Source organism: Vespula vulgaris, chromosome 9 (assembly GCF_905475345.1).
Source record: "Vespula vulgaris chromosome 9, iyVesVulg1.1, whole genome shotgun sequence".
NCBI classification, from domain to species: Eukaryota; Metazoa; Arthropoda; class Insecta; order Hymenoptera; family Vespidae; genus Vespula; species Vespula vulgaris.
Window position 1 is genome coordinate 2,758,346 of NC_066594.1, and position 14,367 is coordinate 2,772,712.

Consider the following 14,367-nt stretch of genomic DNA (forward strand, 5'->3'; position numbering starts at 1 on the left):
GAGAATGACGATCGCATTCCAACGAGATTCCGTTGATTTACGATTTGACAGAAAGCAACGCCTGCTAAATCAACGTGATCGAATGTGTCGTAATTGAATGAAATTCACTACTCAATTTACTACGTACATATATGTATATATATTTATATAAATATACTTATATTAATTTATTACTTTTAATGTAAATGAAGTTTATTTTTCAATGTTCAATTAACAATAGTTCGTTTAAATATTTCATAATTGAACTAATTTTTATGATACTTCTTTTTTTTCTTTTTTGACAAAAGATTTCATCAAAAATTGTAACAAAATATAAAAGTTGATTCTATCTATTAATTTGTATTGTATACATGTAATTATTTTTATATGCACATATATACATATATATCTATTTATTTATTTATCATTAGATATCATCAGCCATATATATATATATATATTATTTTAAAGGAGCGAATACTTTGAAATCATTCGAATTTCTTCGTGTTATCAAATATTTGTTGTCACACGTGAAAAACTTTATGGAGAGAACGTCGAATGAAATAAAAACAGAAGAATATTAGTTCATTTAACAGAGTTTTAATGAAGCAAAGTCCAAGAAAGATGGACAAAGATAGAGATAGATAGATAGATAGATAAATATAGAATAGAAACGGGAAAGAGAGAACATATTAAAACGAAAAAAGAAATAATAAAATGGTTCGTTAAATCTGACACATGGAAATGTATCTTTCGGTAGAACGAACAAGTGTATTTCTAATCGTGGTTGATAATTAAAACGACTAGAACGTATTTGCTGCGAATTTACGCAGTGATAAAGCATGTTTAATGGGGAACATTGTTCCTGCTTTCCACATTTGCCATCCCTTCGACCCTTTGCCATCCCTTCGACCCTATACCATTTATCCTGCAACTTCTAAAGAGAGAGAGAGAGAGAGAGAGAGAGATAGATAAAGGGAAAGAGAAAGAGAGAGAGAGAAAGTGAGAAAGAGAGAAGAGAGATCGTCCGATCAAATGCACCTGCCGTCGCCATTCCTATCTTGACTGTCAACAGATTTATTAAAGAAAAAAAAGAAACAAAACCTAAAAAAGTGAATTACACTGGTTCATTTATGTATCTTTTAACGCATTCAATTTTTTTCTTTCTTTTCTTTCTTTCTTTCATTCTTTTCTTTTTTTATCTACGAAGAAATTATTTAAAAAATAAATGGATAGAGTAAATAAAAAGATAAATAAAAAAGTTTGACAGATATTTTAATTCTAGGTTCTTAGAAGAAAATTATCGAGATGTTGTGAAATGTTTAAATTAAGTTGAAGAAATATTAAATTGTTAAAATGAAATGTTAAATTAATATTTTGCTGACGTACAAATTTAATTTACAATAAAAATAAATAGAATAAAAGAGTAAATTACAAATTTTATAAATATTTTATAATCATATATATCAAATAAGCACAATATTGTTTAAAAAATTTAATGAAATTTTGTTGTTAGCAAGAAATTATTTAATAAACAAAATGATTTAATTATTTATTTAAAGACCGTTTAAAAGAGAGAAAGAGAAAGAGAGATAAATACTACTATACAATTGAAACTAAATGCTTAATAATTTAAATAATTTAACAATTAATATAAATGATGTTAAATAATCCTTGAAAAGAAAAAATAAAGAGAAATAATAAGTATATAGTTATTGCAATAAATTCATGGGTCATTTCTGTAAATTTTGGAAATACGATTTGGCACGTGCGTACTGCAATGTATATTGTAAACGATTCAATGTGCATACTACATACACGTTCTATTTGACAGGAAGATACACAAGAGTAGGTGATGAAACGTGACTCGACGGGATATCGTCTCACAATACCGAAATAATTATATTTCCAAGCACGGAGATTTCATTCCTCTTTCTGCTCTACTTATCCTTGATATACGATGTTTACCGATTTTATTTCTACGAGTCATCGAACGCACAAATCCTTAATTAATAATAATTATCTATAAAGAAAACAAACAATGACGGGCTCATTTATTAATTTTTATGCGCTTTATGCAGACATTTCTATATATTATTATTGTTGTTTATAAAGAATAATTTTTGTATATCCTAATAAATGAATGAATACATTATTTATTTATTTATTTATATAGTATCGATCGAAATAATAAGAAAATAATAAGAGAGAATATAATAAGTTTAAATTGATTTTTTATACACACATACATATATATATATATATATATATATATATATATATATATATATATATGCGTCTCTCTTTTTCTCTTTTTTTCTTTAAACTTTAAATCGATTTACTATATGAGAAGGAAACTTTTAATAGGAAACTAGCCTCGCAAATTCGCTGGCATAGATCGTATTCCTTTCTGATGGATATATGAAATAAATATATAAGAATTATATTTGTTAGATTGATTAAAAGTTTCATATACCCATACGAACAAAATGAGATAAATTGAAAGCATAAATGAAAAATAATTAGAAACGCTTTGTTCTATTTTTAATGATATTTTATTATTTCAAATAGAGGCATTACATTTTTTCAAATAATAATATGTGTAATAATTAAATTACAAATAAGGTCATTGGTAGAAGATATACATCTATCTTTTCAATTTGTTTCTTTATGCACGTATGTAAATGTAATTTTTCTTTTTCTTCCTTTTTTTTTTTTTTTAATTTTTTTCATATATCTAAATGCACATACATACGTGTACATATATTTATTCATTTTACATATTTTGAATACATAAAAAAAAAGAAAATGAAAGATAGTTCGTCTAACGTTAGAACTGAATTTTATGCAGCAGATTATTCGAATTTCAAGCGTGTTATATCTTTTCAAAGAGGATTCTCTAGTTCAGTCACTCACGAAAAGATTGTATCTCTTTCCTGAAGAACTTTCAATCTTCACCAAGTCTCTCTCTATCTCTATCTCACTCTTTATATATATATATATATATATATATATATATATATATATATATCTTTTCAACGTGAATACGTATTTGAAACTTTCCCATTCTTTTCATCGATATTCCATAGAAATCGATATAAAAGTATCGAAACGACTATTCTATTGATGGGGGTCACGAAGTTACTGATTTTTGTATAAAAAAAGAAGATAAATAAATTACTAACATTGATTAGATGAATCGATAAAATAAATTAATATATAAAAGTTAAAAAGACAAATACAATTGTTTTCAAGGAACCTGCTTGTTTAAAAATTCGTGATTAAGTATACTCGATTAAAGTGAATTTGACTCGTTTTAAATATTAATGCATTGAGAATGATCTTCAAGTAGTTTTCCGTAATCGAATCTTGTATTTAAAATTCACATTCATATTAGTCGAATAGTAAACATCGCTTCATCGTTACTTCTCTTTTTAGTCGAAAGAGAAATATAGATAGAGATATGTAAAACGACGTCGAGGAAGACAGGAAAAGAAAAGACACAAAAGACAAGAAAATAATTGTCGCGTCAAAGCTATAAGCTCTCTTTGAGCTCTCAAGCTTTCCTCGTTTTCTGAACGATTCTCTCTTTCTCTTTCTCTCTCTCTCTTTCTCTCGTCCTATTTGTCTGTCTATCTTTTTCTGTTTCCTTCTGACGCGTTATCGTACTCAGGGTGATATCTCCACGTGGATGTAAAATGCGAGGACACATATATATATATATATATATATATATATATATATATATATATATATATATATATATATAACTTTTAAAACATGAAAGTTTTTCTTTGATAAGCATACGCAGAGAAACTCTAGAGATTTTTTTTAATCGAAGACCTTGAATTATTCATTGCACAATTTTCTCTTTTCGTCGTTGAAATCATAAAAAATAGAGAGATGAAGAGAGAGAAAGAGAGAGAGAGAGAGAGAGAGAGAGAGAGAGAGAGAGAGAGAGAGAGAGATAGAAGCGAAATAGTTTTCTTCATCGTGTTACGATATCGACATATGTCTCAAAGCATGTTCACAAAGCATTTTCGAATCTTATTTTCGAGATTTTTCAATCGTTGAAAAGCAAAAGTTCGATCGATCGGATTCCCTTTGTTGGCTATTCGAGAACAAACGAGAAAATATCGTTTGCATTTGTAATCCGAAGAAAATTCGATCTGTAAACTTCGAATCGATTTGAATGTACAATCGAAAAGAATTCTTTTTCTGTTTCTTTCTTCTTTTTTTTTCATTTCCTCTTTATCGCTTCTCTTCGTTGATTAATCTTGATTATTAATAAATATTTGTAAGGCGAATAAAAATGTAGAAATAAATTGATCAAAGTAATAAAATATAAATATGCAGAAAGAAAAGATATGAAACAAAGAAAAAAGTATTTCTTAGATTATTATAACTCTGTCTCTCTCTCTCTCTCTCTCTCTCTCTCTCTCTCTCTCTCTCTCTCTCTCTCTCTCTCTCTCTTTCTATCTCTTTCTCTTCAATGTATAAATTTTTCAATTATATAAATGTTTGTTAAAATAATAAAAATGATTAAATCAATTGATAAGAGCGATGAAAGAAAAAATGCAACAATTAAATCGAACTATCTTTCTTTATCTCTCTTTCTTTCTCTCCCTTTTCTTCGTTAAAGTTAAAAGCATCGCTAAGATCAATAAGCCAAGAACATTGGATTTTATCAGACATTTTTATCTTGATCCATGCGTAACAGCTTCAGTATACCATGGATAAGGAACCTTTTACGGTTAACTTCCTTCGTTAGCGTCGATTTAACGTCACAATTAATCTCAACATTACTTTGTCCTCCTTCTCGACTTTTTCTTTTTTTATTTATTTTTTATTTTCACTTTCTCTCTCTCTCTCTCTCTCTCTCTCTCTCTCTCTCTCTTTCTCTCTTTCTCTCCCTATCTTTCTCTATCTTTTTCTCTTTCTCTCCCTTTCTCTCTCCCTCTTTCTCTTTCTATCTTATTTCGAATTACTGTCGTTAATGTGGAAGCTTTTAGTCTTAAGCGAGCATAAATGTTCTCTTAAATGTTAAAAGAAATAAAAAGAAAAGAAACAAAATAAAGAAACCACACGAAATCTTCTCTGTTAATGTCTCTAAATGTGTAAGAGCAAACTTACTTTTTTTTATCTCTCTTTCAAGAATAGAAATAAAAATGACATAATAGAAAAGAAAAGAATCCAATTCACGTCGCATTTTTCATTATTTTAAAGTTGAGAAAGATTGATTTTATTTCGACTTTAAAGACATTAAATACTAAAGACAAAAATAAAAACAAAAGAAAAGAAAGAAAAATGTAATAATTAACGAGAAAGATTGTATAATTCTGGTTATTTATGTTTTCAGGATCACAGAGGTACACAATTGTATCTTGGTATTAATCATTGTGGTATCCTGACGTTTCAAGGATCGCGGAAAACGCATCATTTCCGTTGGTCGGAGGTCCAGAAGATTAACTACGAAGGGAAAATGTTTATTGTGCATCTGACGATAAACGAGGTGAGATTCTCCATAAGAATTTAAAAAAAGAAAAAAATCAAGGGAGAGAAAATTTCCTATCAAAATAAGAAAAGCAAAAGATTTTCACCATACTTGCTAAGATGTATTAATAAAAACGATATGTGAATGAAATAGTTTTCGATATTTCGATCGATCGATTCGTTAATATGCTTCTTATTACATTGAATCGACAATAAATCATATAAAACGATCATTCGTTATAACGAAGTGCTACGATGGGTTCAGAAGTGTCTCGAAGCTATCAATCTCCATTCTAGATCAATTTTCCTCGATGCATATGTATGTAGATATCTATGTACATACATATTTATGTATGTATACGTGAAGCATTATACTGTCGTTTTTCGAAAGGAAACTTGGCTATAATTCGATGCCACTTAGAGATAATCAAATTGACATTTTTATTAAGAAAAGAGAGGAAATAGATCATTTTTAAATTATAAAAATTTATAATTTGTAAAATTATGATTATTAATTATATATATATATATATATATATATATATATATATATATACATATATACCGACGTGTACATATATATATGTATAGTATAAAAAATAATATTATTATATTAATGAACTTTTAAGTCTTTTCAAGCAACTTTTCGAATTAAACCATTGAGTTATCGAAGTAATTAGAAAAAGAGGAAGAGAGAGGCTTAGCGAATATACTTTCGTCGAAACGAAATCACTCGACCTATTTTTTCGATGTTCATCTCCGTCGGATGTTGACCGTACGATGGACCAAAAACGATTGCCAAGAAGTAACATCTAACGGGAGCGAATCGAGCCGATAACGGCTTTGACCACTTCCGTCAGATGATGGACCACCGTCTATATACCGTATACAGGGTGGTCAAATAACTATTACCAACTGACATATCTCCGTTATTTTTTATTTTATGAGTATAGAATGGTTAGAACAAAGTTAGACTCACAAGGGCCACATCTGATAGTTGTAAGGATTTTTTACCAAGGTTACTTTTGGAAGAGATTTCAAGGTCGTCGATAGATTTTTAAATATAAATTTATGAGTTTTTTACATGAATAAATATTTCTATTGCGAATAACATACCAATGTCGAAAAATGATTAGTATCCAAAAAATTGATTTCATTAGTATCAAAAGAATTGAATCTTTCCATAAAATCAAAAATAACGAAGATATTCGAGATGGTAACAGTTATCAGATCACCCTATATATATATACGTATATGTATTAACCGCAGCTCGACAAAATGAAAGACTTTTTATAAGATCTCGAAATCCGGTTGAACTATTGTATAACGTTGTTACTAACAGTGTTCTGTAATTCAAAAGTGATGTCACGTGTTACATCATCAGTAGATCAACGAGTTATCCATTTATCCGTATAATCCCACGAAAAGTAGAGTTCCTAGATAATTCCGAGTCTCGAACTTGAAAATTCTTGGCATGGAGCACATTGCTCTTAGAAGAAAAAAAAGAAAAGAATTTCATGTAGAAAATGTCATTTCTATTCGAGTGGACGTGTCACGACAAACGTACGAATTGAAAATTTCAAACGGTTCTCCGTGTCCCTCGGGATTTTCTAGGCCAAATCGTTTCTTTTCCATAAAATACAGAAGGCGAAATGCCCTCAAGCTTTACACCAAATATCCACGTTGATACTGTTCGCTGTTCTCGCTGTGTGCTAAATTTTTTATCTCTCGACAACAATAGTGTTTTAAAATTTACCATTAAAAATTTAACGCTTAAAAAACAAAAATAGGAAAAAAGAATTGATAAAAAGAGCAATCGAAAAAAATTGAAGCAGTATATTAATGATGAAAATTTAGATTAGTGTTTTATGACCTACGGTATGCTCGAAACTTTTTTGGATATCGATAACAAAAGTATGTTTTAATTAGGATACTTTATTTAATTGAAAAAAAACAGAAAAGAAAGAGAGAAAAACAGATATATACATATATATGTGGATGTAATTGAAAAGAGATAAGAAATATTTTTAATTTATATATTTTTTTTAGAAAATTTTTTCTGTTAATTTAATTTAATTTTTAAACATTTCTTTTTTTTTTATTTTATCTTTCCTTTCCATTGACATAAATCACGCGACAGAGGATCGACGGTCATCAGAGGGCATCTTTCGTTCGGAAGAAGGGTTTCTCGATTAAAAATAATCCAATAGTGAACGCGACGAGGTTGCGGAATGGGATTACCTTTTCCTCGTATCGCGGAAAAATCAAAAGCTTATTGCGCTCTGGTCGTATATACTTATATGTACAAAATTCTCGGTCGGTTTAACACGCTAATTAGTTAATTGCGGTCTCTCTCAGCAATAAGAACAGTGCCAACGCACAGCAATCACTTTCTGTAAACTTTGACTCGCTCGATACGAGTCAACAAAGCGATTATTATTATCTCGAGTGACAAATTAATTTCAATTTGCTTGTGTTAAATGTGAATCCCATTAGTATTAATCAATTTTATAGGAAATGTGAATTATTATTTCTACGATCTCATTTATAGTTTTTCTATATCCAACATTTTCGTTTTGATATTTCGTACATATTTAAATGAAACATCTTAAGCGTTTAATTTTAAAGAAATAAGAAATAAGTGAAAAAGAAATAAGTGATTATAAAAGTATCTTAATCAAGTAATTAGTTTTAGAAAGGAATATTTTTCGACGAGAATATTGAAGTATCTTTAAGATTTCAATCATTTTTACATTCATATTTATTTCCTTTATTTTTTACGTAATTAAATCATACTGAATGGATTAGGTATTTATTTTAATAGAAAATATCTTAATAAAAGACGTAATGAATTACTTACTTTACTTATTAATAAATGATATAAATTAGAAGACATTTATCTTAATAAAAATTCAATGAAGAAGAAAAAAGAGAAAAGAAGAATAATTAATTAGTTATAGAAGTATCATAATTAAGTGATCAGTCAAAAGAAATATCGATGATAATACTGGGGTCTTTTAATCTTTCTGAAAAAGATTAGCATCGAAAAAAAATCATTATGCAAAGTTAGAATATATCAAAAATTAATTAGAATAATTGAAAAGTCCTTCGTACGGTTTGACGAATATGATGAAGCTTCAGGGATTCCTCACGTAACCCGTTACTCTCTCTCTCTCTCTCTCTCTCTTTCTCTCTCTCTCTCCTTCTCTCTTTTTATCACGTTTGTATATCTGTGTACATGAAAATGTATGTATATAAATATATGTGTGTATATGTATATATACACACATATACATACATATATACATATACATATACATATGCATTGATTACGACCAAAGTAATCCCATTATTTTCCACTGCCGGCCGCTCTGTCCAGGACGTGAGGACAAAGGTGAGTCGTTTCTTGGCAGTTGCACGTGCTATTTGTGTCCAAGTAGGTAGAGAAAAAGAAACGAAAAAATTATAATAATTATACATATACGTTAAGAAAACAAAAAAGAACAGAAACACACAGGTACATATACACACGCATATGAAAACAAAAGTAGAGACTAGATCGACAGATTTTTTCTTCTTTGATCTTGATTAAGAATTTGAATTATATCGAAACAAATAACGTGTTTTTTTGGATTTCGATTAATGATGTACTCTTAATTTCTGTTTTTTTAACACATAATATATAGTATTTTATTCTTTTTTTAAATATATATATATATATTTATTAAAAAGTAAAATTATTTAGACGGTGGATTTATGGAGGATTTTCAGTTCCATTAAACGACAGGACAAGTTCGAATTTTTTTAATTACCGATTAGTATTTAAAAAATATAAAATTTAATATTAATTTGTCAAGATGCATAAGCTTTAATTGTTTTATTATTATTATTATTATTATTATTATTATTAATAGAACTGTATAGAAACGTTTATTCTCTTTTTGACCCAGCAGACAATTTTCATTTGAATGAGTCAATGTCATCTTCATTTAACGAAATTGATTAAAAATATTGAAAATTTATTTATACTATTCGTGATTGATTATATTAGTGAGTGATTGGTGTTTGAAATAAATAGTTATATATCAATTTGCAATAATTTTTTTGAAAGAAAGTGATTTTAGTTTTTTATTGAATCGTATTTTTATTTTTTTGGATTCAGCAGTTAAATACTGAGGTTATTTTTAATGTGCAAAATTAATCAGAAATATTGAATATTGATTGGTACTATTTATCAGTGATGTGTATTTGAAAAAAGGAAGAAAAAAAATAATGTAATAAAAATTTGCAAGTAATTTTTAAAGACGAAGTTTGATTTTTATTTTGCAATAAGTAATATTGAAAATTGTACGCGAGTGGTTGGTGTTCAAAAAATATAGGAAAAAAATGAAAAAATGTTCATATTTTTGGATCCAATTATTAAGTTTTCAAGATCATCTTTGTTTTACGAAATCGATTAGAACTATTGAAAATTGATGGACGTTATTTCTTGTGGAAAAATAAAAAAGAATGAGCCTTTCCAGTGGTTGAGTTGAGTTCATGGAATTAAATCGACATTCGGGTCATGCAAACAAGGGAACCTTCGAGGTCTATGAGAGTTCAACTATGTTGATGCTGATTATTCGTCGTGTTGTACCCATTAGAGCTTGTTTCCGTTTACACAATTATCAATTAGAATATCGACAATAAATGTGAAGTTTCGCCTTCCATGTATGTGTATGCTTGTACGTACGTATGCAAATTGTTTCATGCTTTTTACTGTTCATTCGTATAACGGACCCGATATTAACTAATTACTTTGTATATTACGATATTAATTATACATCAATGTATTACAACATAGTGAATGCATAAGCAACAATAACCTCGAAGAGTATGTAATTTATCAACAATGAATTTGTATTATTTTCTTAATCGTCTCGTCTTTTTAGTTTATATCAATACTTCTAATCAATTTCGTTAAACGAAGATGACCTTGACACTTGGCTGCTCACTTGATACGTATGAATATAAATTTTTATAACATTCTATGTAAACAATTTAATGAAGATGATGTTGAACTCATTTTTCTTTTTTTTTTTTGTAAACTTTCTTAAAAAAATTTTTATCAAACTTTTTTTTCCTCTTATTCAATATAAAGTTACAAAATTGTTAATTTTTTCTATAAGTTCTATCGTTTTTTATCTGAGATGAAAGTCCTTTTAAATCCGATTGGATTAGCGGAACAAATGTATCGTAACTTATACGTTTAGTAACATATACTTATATACATACATTTACATATATCTATATATATATACATACATAGTCGTAGCTTGCTAATTATTGCATTTATGTGCCGAGAAAAGCATCGTACGTATGGTTGGAACTTCGCTAATTAAAAGTTCGCTGATTCGAACGCGAATTTAATTAAAAGTGTCGGTTTAAAAATCTTTTTTTTTCTTCCTTTTGTTTTTCGTTTATATATATATATTGTACTTACATTCAGAAAAAATTGCGAATCTATAACAACGTTCGAATTATAAAGAAGAAAAAAAAGAAAACAGAAAGGATTTTTTCAATTATATTATATATAAGACGTACTTTTTTCTTTCTTTTTTTAAACGAATTCATATGCAATTTGGAGAATAATTTTCTCGGTACATGGGACGTAAAGAAGCGTTATAAGAACCATAGAGTAGAGAAGTTTTAGAACAGTCTTGTTTCCCACGATTTTCAGAAAAAGCACACAGTTGGATTTAAGTGTCCTACGGGTTCAAATTGTCGTCACGTATGGAGATGCGCCATCGAGCAAATGCTGTTTTTCACGTAAGTACGTCGTACCTTATATAGGCGACTATTACACATTTTTCTATTCATTATCTTTTTATATATATATATATATATATATATATATATATATACATATACACACACATTACATATACACACATGCACACATACACATCCTACTACGAATCTCGAAAAGAGTATACAGAGAGTATATGTATATATTATTCATCTAGCGATAGAAATCTGATATTAGTATTTATTGTATAATAGAAAAAGATTCACGTTTAATCGTTCGATTGCTCGATCGTATCTATAGTTAGAAATCATAGATCAGCTAGATTTAGCTTTTATCTTAGATTACTTAGTTAGCTCATTTCATAATGGTCTATCAAGATTTTATTTTTTTATTTTTTATCAGTATCATACAAGGAAGAAGTAAATTGTACGATAACGAATTTATCTATCTTTTTATTAAGAATATTTTCTCAATAAACTGGTGATTATGAAAGTGTTGTGCGTCGTATAATTTTAATTAAAATATATCGTTCTTCTTTTATACAAATAATAAATTTAATTTTTTCAGATTGTATATTTAAGTCACATTTTCATAATTATATGGTATATGTATAATGAATAAAAAATAAAATTATATATAAATCAAGAAGAGAAATAATAAGTTAATTAAAATAGTAATTTTTGCCACGTTTCGTGTAATCGTATAATATGAAAAATCATATAATATCTCTACTAATAATAATAAAAACGAAAGATTACATATAAATGAAGAGGAGAGAAATAATTAGTTAATTAAATAGTATATAATTCGTTTCAAAAACACGCTTTTCTATACATATAACATAGATACACATAATGAATATCATAATAATGCACAAGAAGGAAAATTACATTATTCACAGATTATCAATAATTAAATAACAAAAACGCGAAACAGTAATTTACGTGCAAATTTCTTAGAGAAAAAAGAAGGAAAGGAAAAGAGCAAACACGATACAAAAAAATGTTGATTTATTACTCGAATTAATGCAGTATCGAAGGAAATTTTTTTTCAATAATTCTCTCTCTCTTTCTCTCCTATTGTATTTGTCCTTGTCTTTCTCTCGTGAGATTCATTAACGTGGCTGATTCAGGTCGATGCATTTCTGGTGGTTCGATTCATGCACTTTGTGTCACACTGTTCGACGATGTGCAATAGCCCGGTATACCGACACGACGTGACGTATGCATCGATCTAATTGGATATCTCGAGGTGTACCACTGGACCTAGCTAACCTTCTCTATTTGTGCACTCCACCATCCATGTATAGAGAATGTCAAAATATAATACTATCTCGATTTGTTTCGCAACTTTGTTTAATGTTGCAAATTGTTTTCCTGCTGACTCGAATTGTTCACTTTGTTCCTTCGAAAGAAAGAAAGAGAAAGAAAAAAGGAGAGGGAGAGAGAGAATTTTATTTATAAACTATAGAATATTTTTTGTGTATTCTTTTATTTATTTATTTTTAAATTGTTCTATTTCGAAATAGATATGTAATTCGAATTGTTCGTTTTATTTTGTTGAAAAAGAGAGAAAGTGAAAGAAAGAGAGAGTTTTATTTAAAAACTACACAATATTTTCTACGTATTTATTTATTTATTTATTTTTGAATTGATCTGTTTTGAAATAGAGATAGATATATTGTTTCATTCACAATAGATATATTGATTCATATATACATGCAAGTAATAATGATTTTTAGGAGATTTATTATATATTTTTTCTTTTCACATTCTTCTGATAAAAATTACCAACGACTTTGAGAAAAATTAAAAAAGAAAAACGACTCTAGAAAAAAATTGTAGGTATTCTCTTTTTCGAAATCATTCCAAATGTGTCATAAGCATTTTTATCATATCATTGTAAAACACAAAAGATATATTTAAATGGTCTCCTACAATTGAGACAACCTGTATTGTACTGTGCTATTTAGTTGGTAGAATAGTTGGTAGAATAAATGGAAAGGAATATTTCGAAAAGTCGGAAGAAAGAAGTGGTAAGAAAATGTATCGTTGCTTGTATCCACGAGAAAAAGAGAAATAACCGGAGTTTCTCACCGATCGAGTTTTACGAATCGGGTCAAAGCCTTTGTCGGTTTCTCTAAAGGGTAGGTAAACGTGCAATGTGCATCGACCATTTTACCTATATACAATGTATACATATGTATTTATATATAAGGTGATAGGATATATATATATACACATATGTGTGTGTGTGTGTATATACCTACCACTTTCGACTTTCTTTTCCTCTTTTTTCCTCATATCGTCGCAACACCTATTGTTTAAGCTCGAGCACGACGCGAATTCGTTTTAGCGTGAAATATACAAGTTTTGTAAAAAAAATTTCTCGGACCTCATCATTCATCATTTTTAAAGAGAAATATTGGGGGAAAAAAAGAAGAAAAATGCCATTACACGACGGATAACGAACGTGGACTTTCTTTTCCTTTCTCCTCTCCTTCGATATTTTTTAATTGATTACTCCTATCACTACAAAAAATTGGATTTATATTTTTTCCATCTTTTTTCTTTTTTACTAAAACTTGTTAAATCATAATTATTAATAATTAAATAGTGTGTTCAAAAGTGATTTGTAAAGTGTTTATCAAAAATTTGCAATTCAGTTAGTCTTGTCTATTAAAGATAATATTATGTAAAATGAGTATAGAAATTATTACAACGTTCATTATAATTTTCTTTGCTTTTTCTTCCTTCTTTCTTCTTTAAATTATATTTCGCGTTGTACATATTTGAATAAATTTACCTTTCAGAAATTACTACAACGTTTATCGAAGATTTAGAAAGAGTTTTTAAACGAAAAACACTCTATATTACTGTATAAAATCGGATGGAAAAATTTGTATACGATTTCATCCTCATCCAGGGATTATTTTTTCTTTTATCGTTTTTAAATATATTCTTTTTCCTTTTTTTAATATTATGCCACGGTCGTTGTGTCTAGTACTAGCAGGAAAAATTTTTCAAATAGAGTAACGTAGAGTAGTGGGAAAAATGAAGGTTGGTAAGCTTGAATCAGACTCTCTCTCTCTCTCTCTCTCTCTCTCT

General features: G+C 28.2%; 1 protein-coding gene across 6 annotated transcripts in view; it reads left to right on the forward strand.

The window, feature by feature from the left end:
* Nucleotides 1–14,367, forward strand: part of LOC127066131 (FERM domain-containing protein 5) — an 80,146-nt gene that overhangs the window by 48,622 nt on the left and 17,157 nt on the right. For 4 of the 6 annotated variants that reach the window (XM_050999488.1, XM_050999493.1, XM_050999491.1 and 1 more), the window contains 3 exons: nt 5,339–5,491; nt 8,852–8,908; nt 11,192–11,280. In XM_050999488.1, coding sequence (XP_050855445.1) covers nt 5,339–5,491; nt 8,852–8,908; nt 11,192–11,280 — 299 coding nt within the window. The remainder of the gene's footprint in view (nt 1–5,338; nt 5,492–8,851; nt 8,909–11,191; nt 11,281–14,367) is intronic. The other 2 variants (XM_050999489.1, XM_050999490.1) reach the window with 2 other exon arrangements.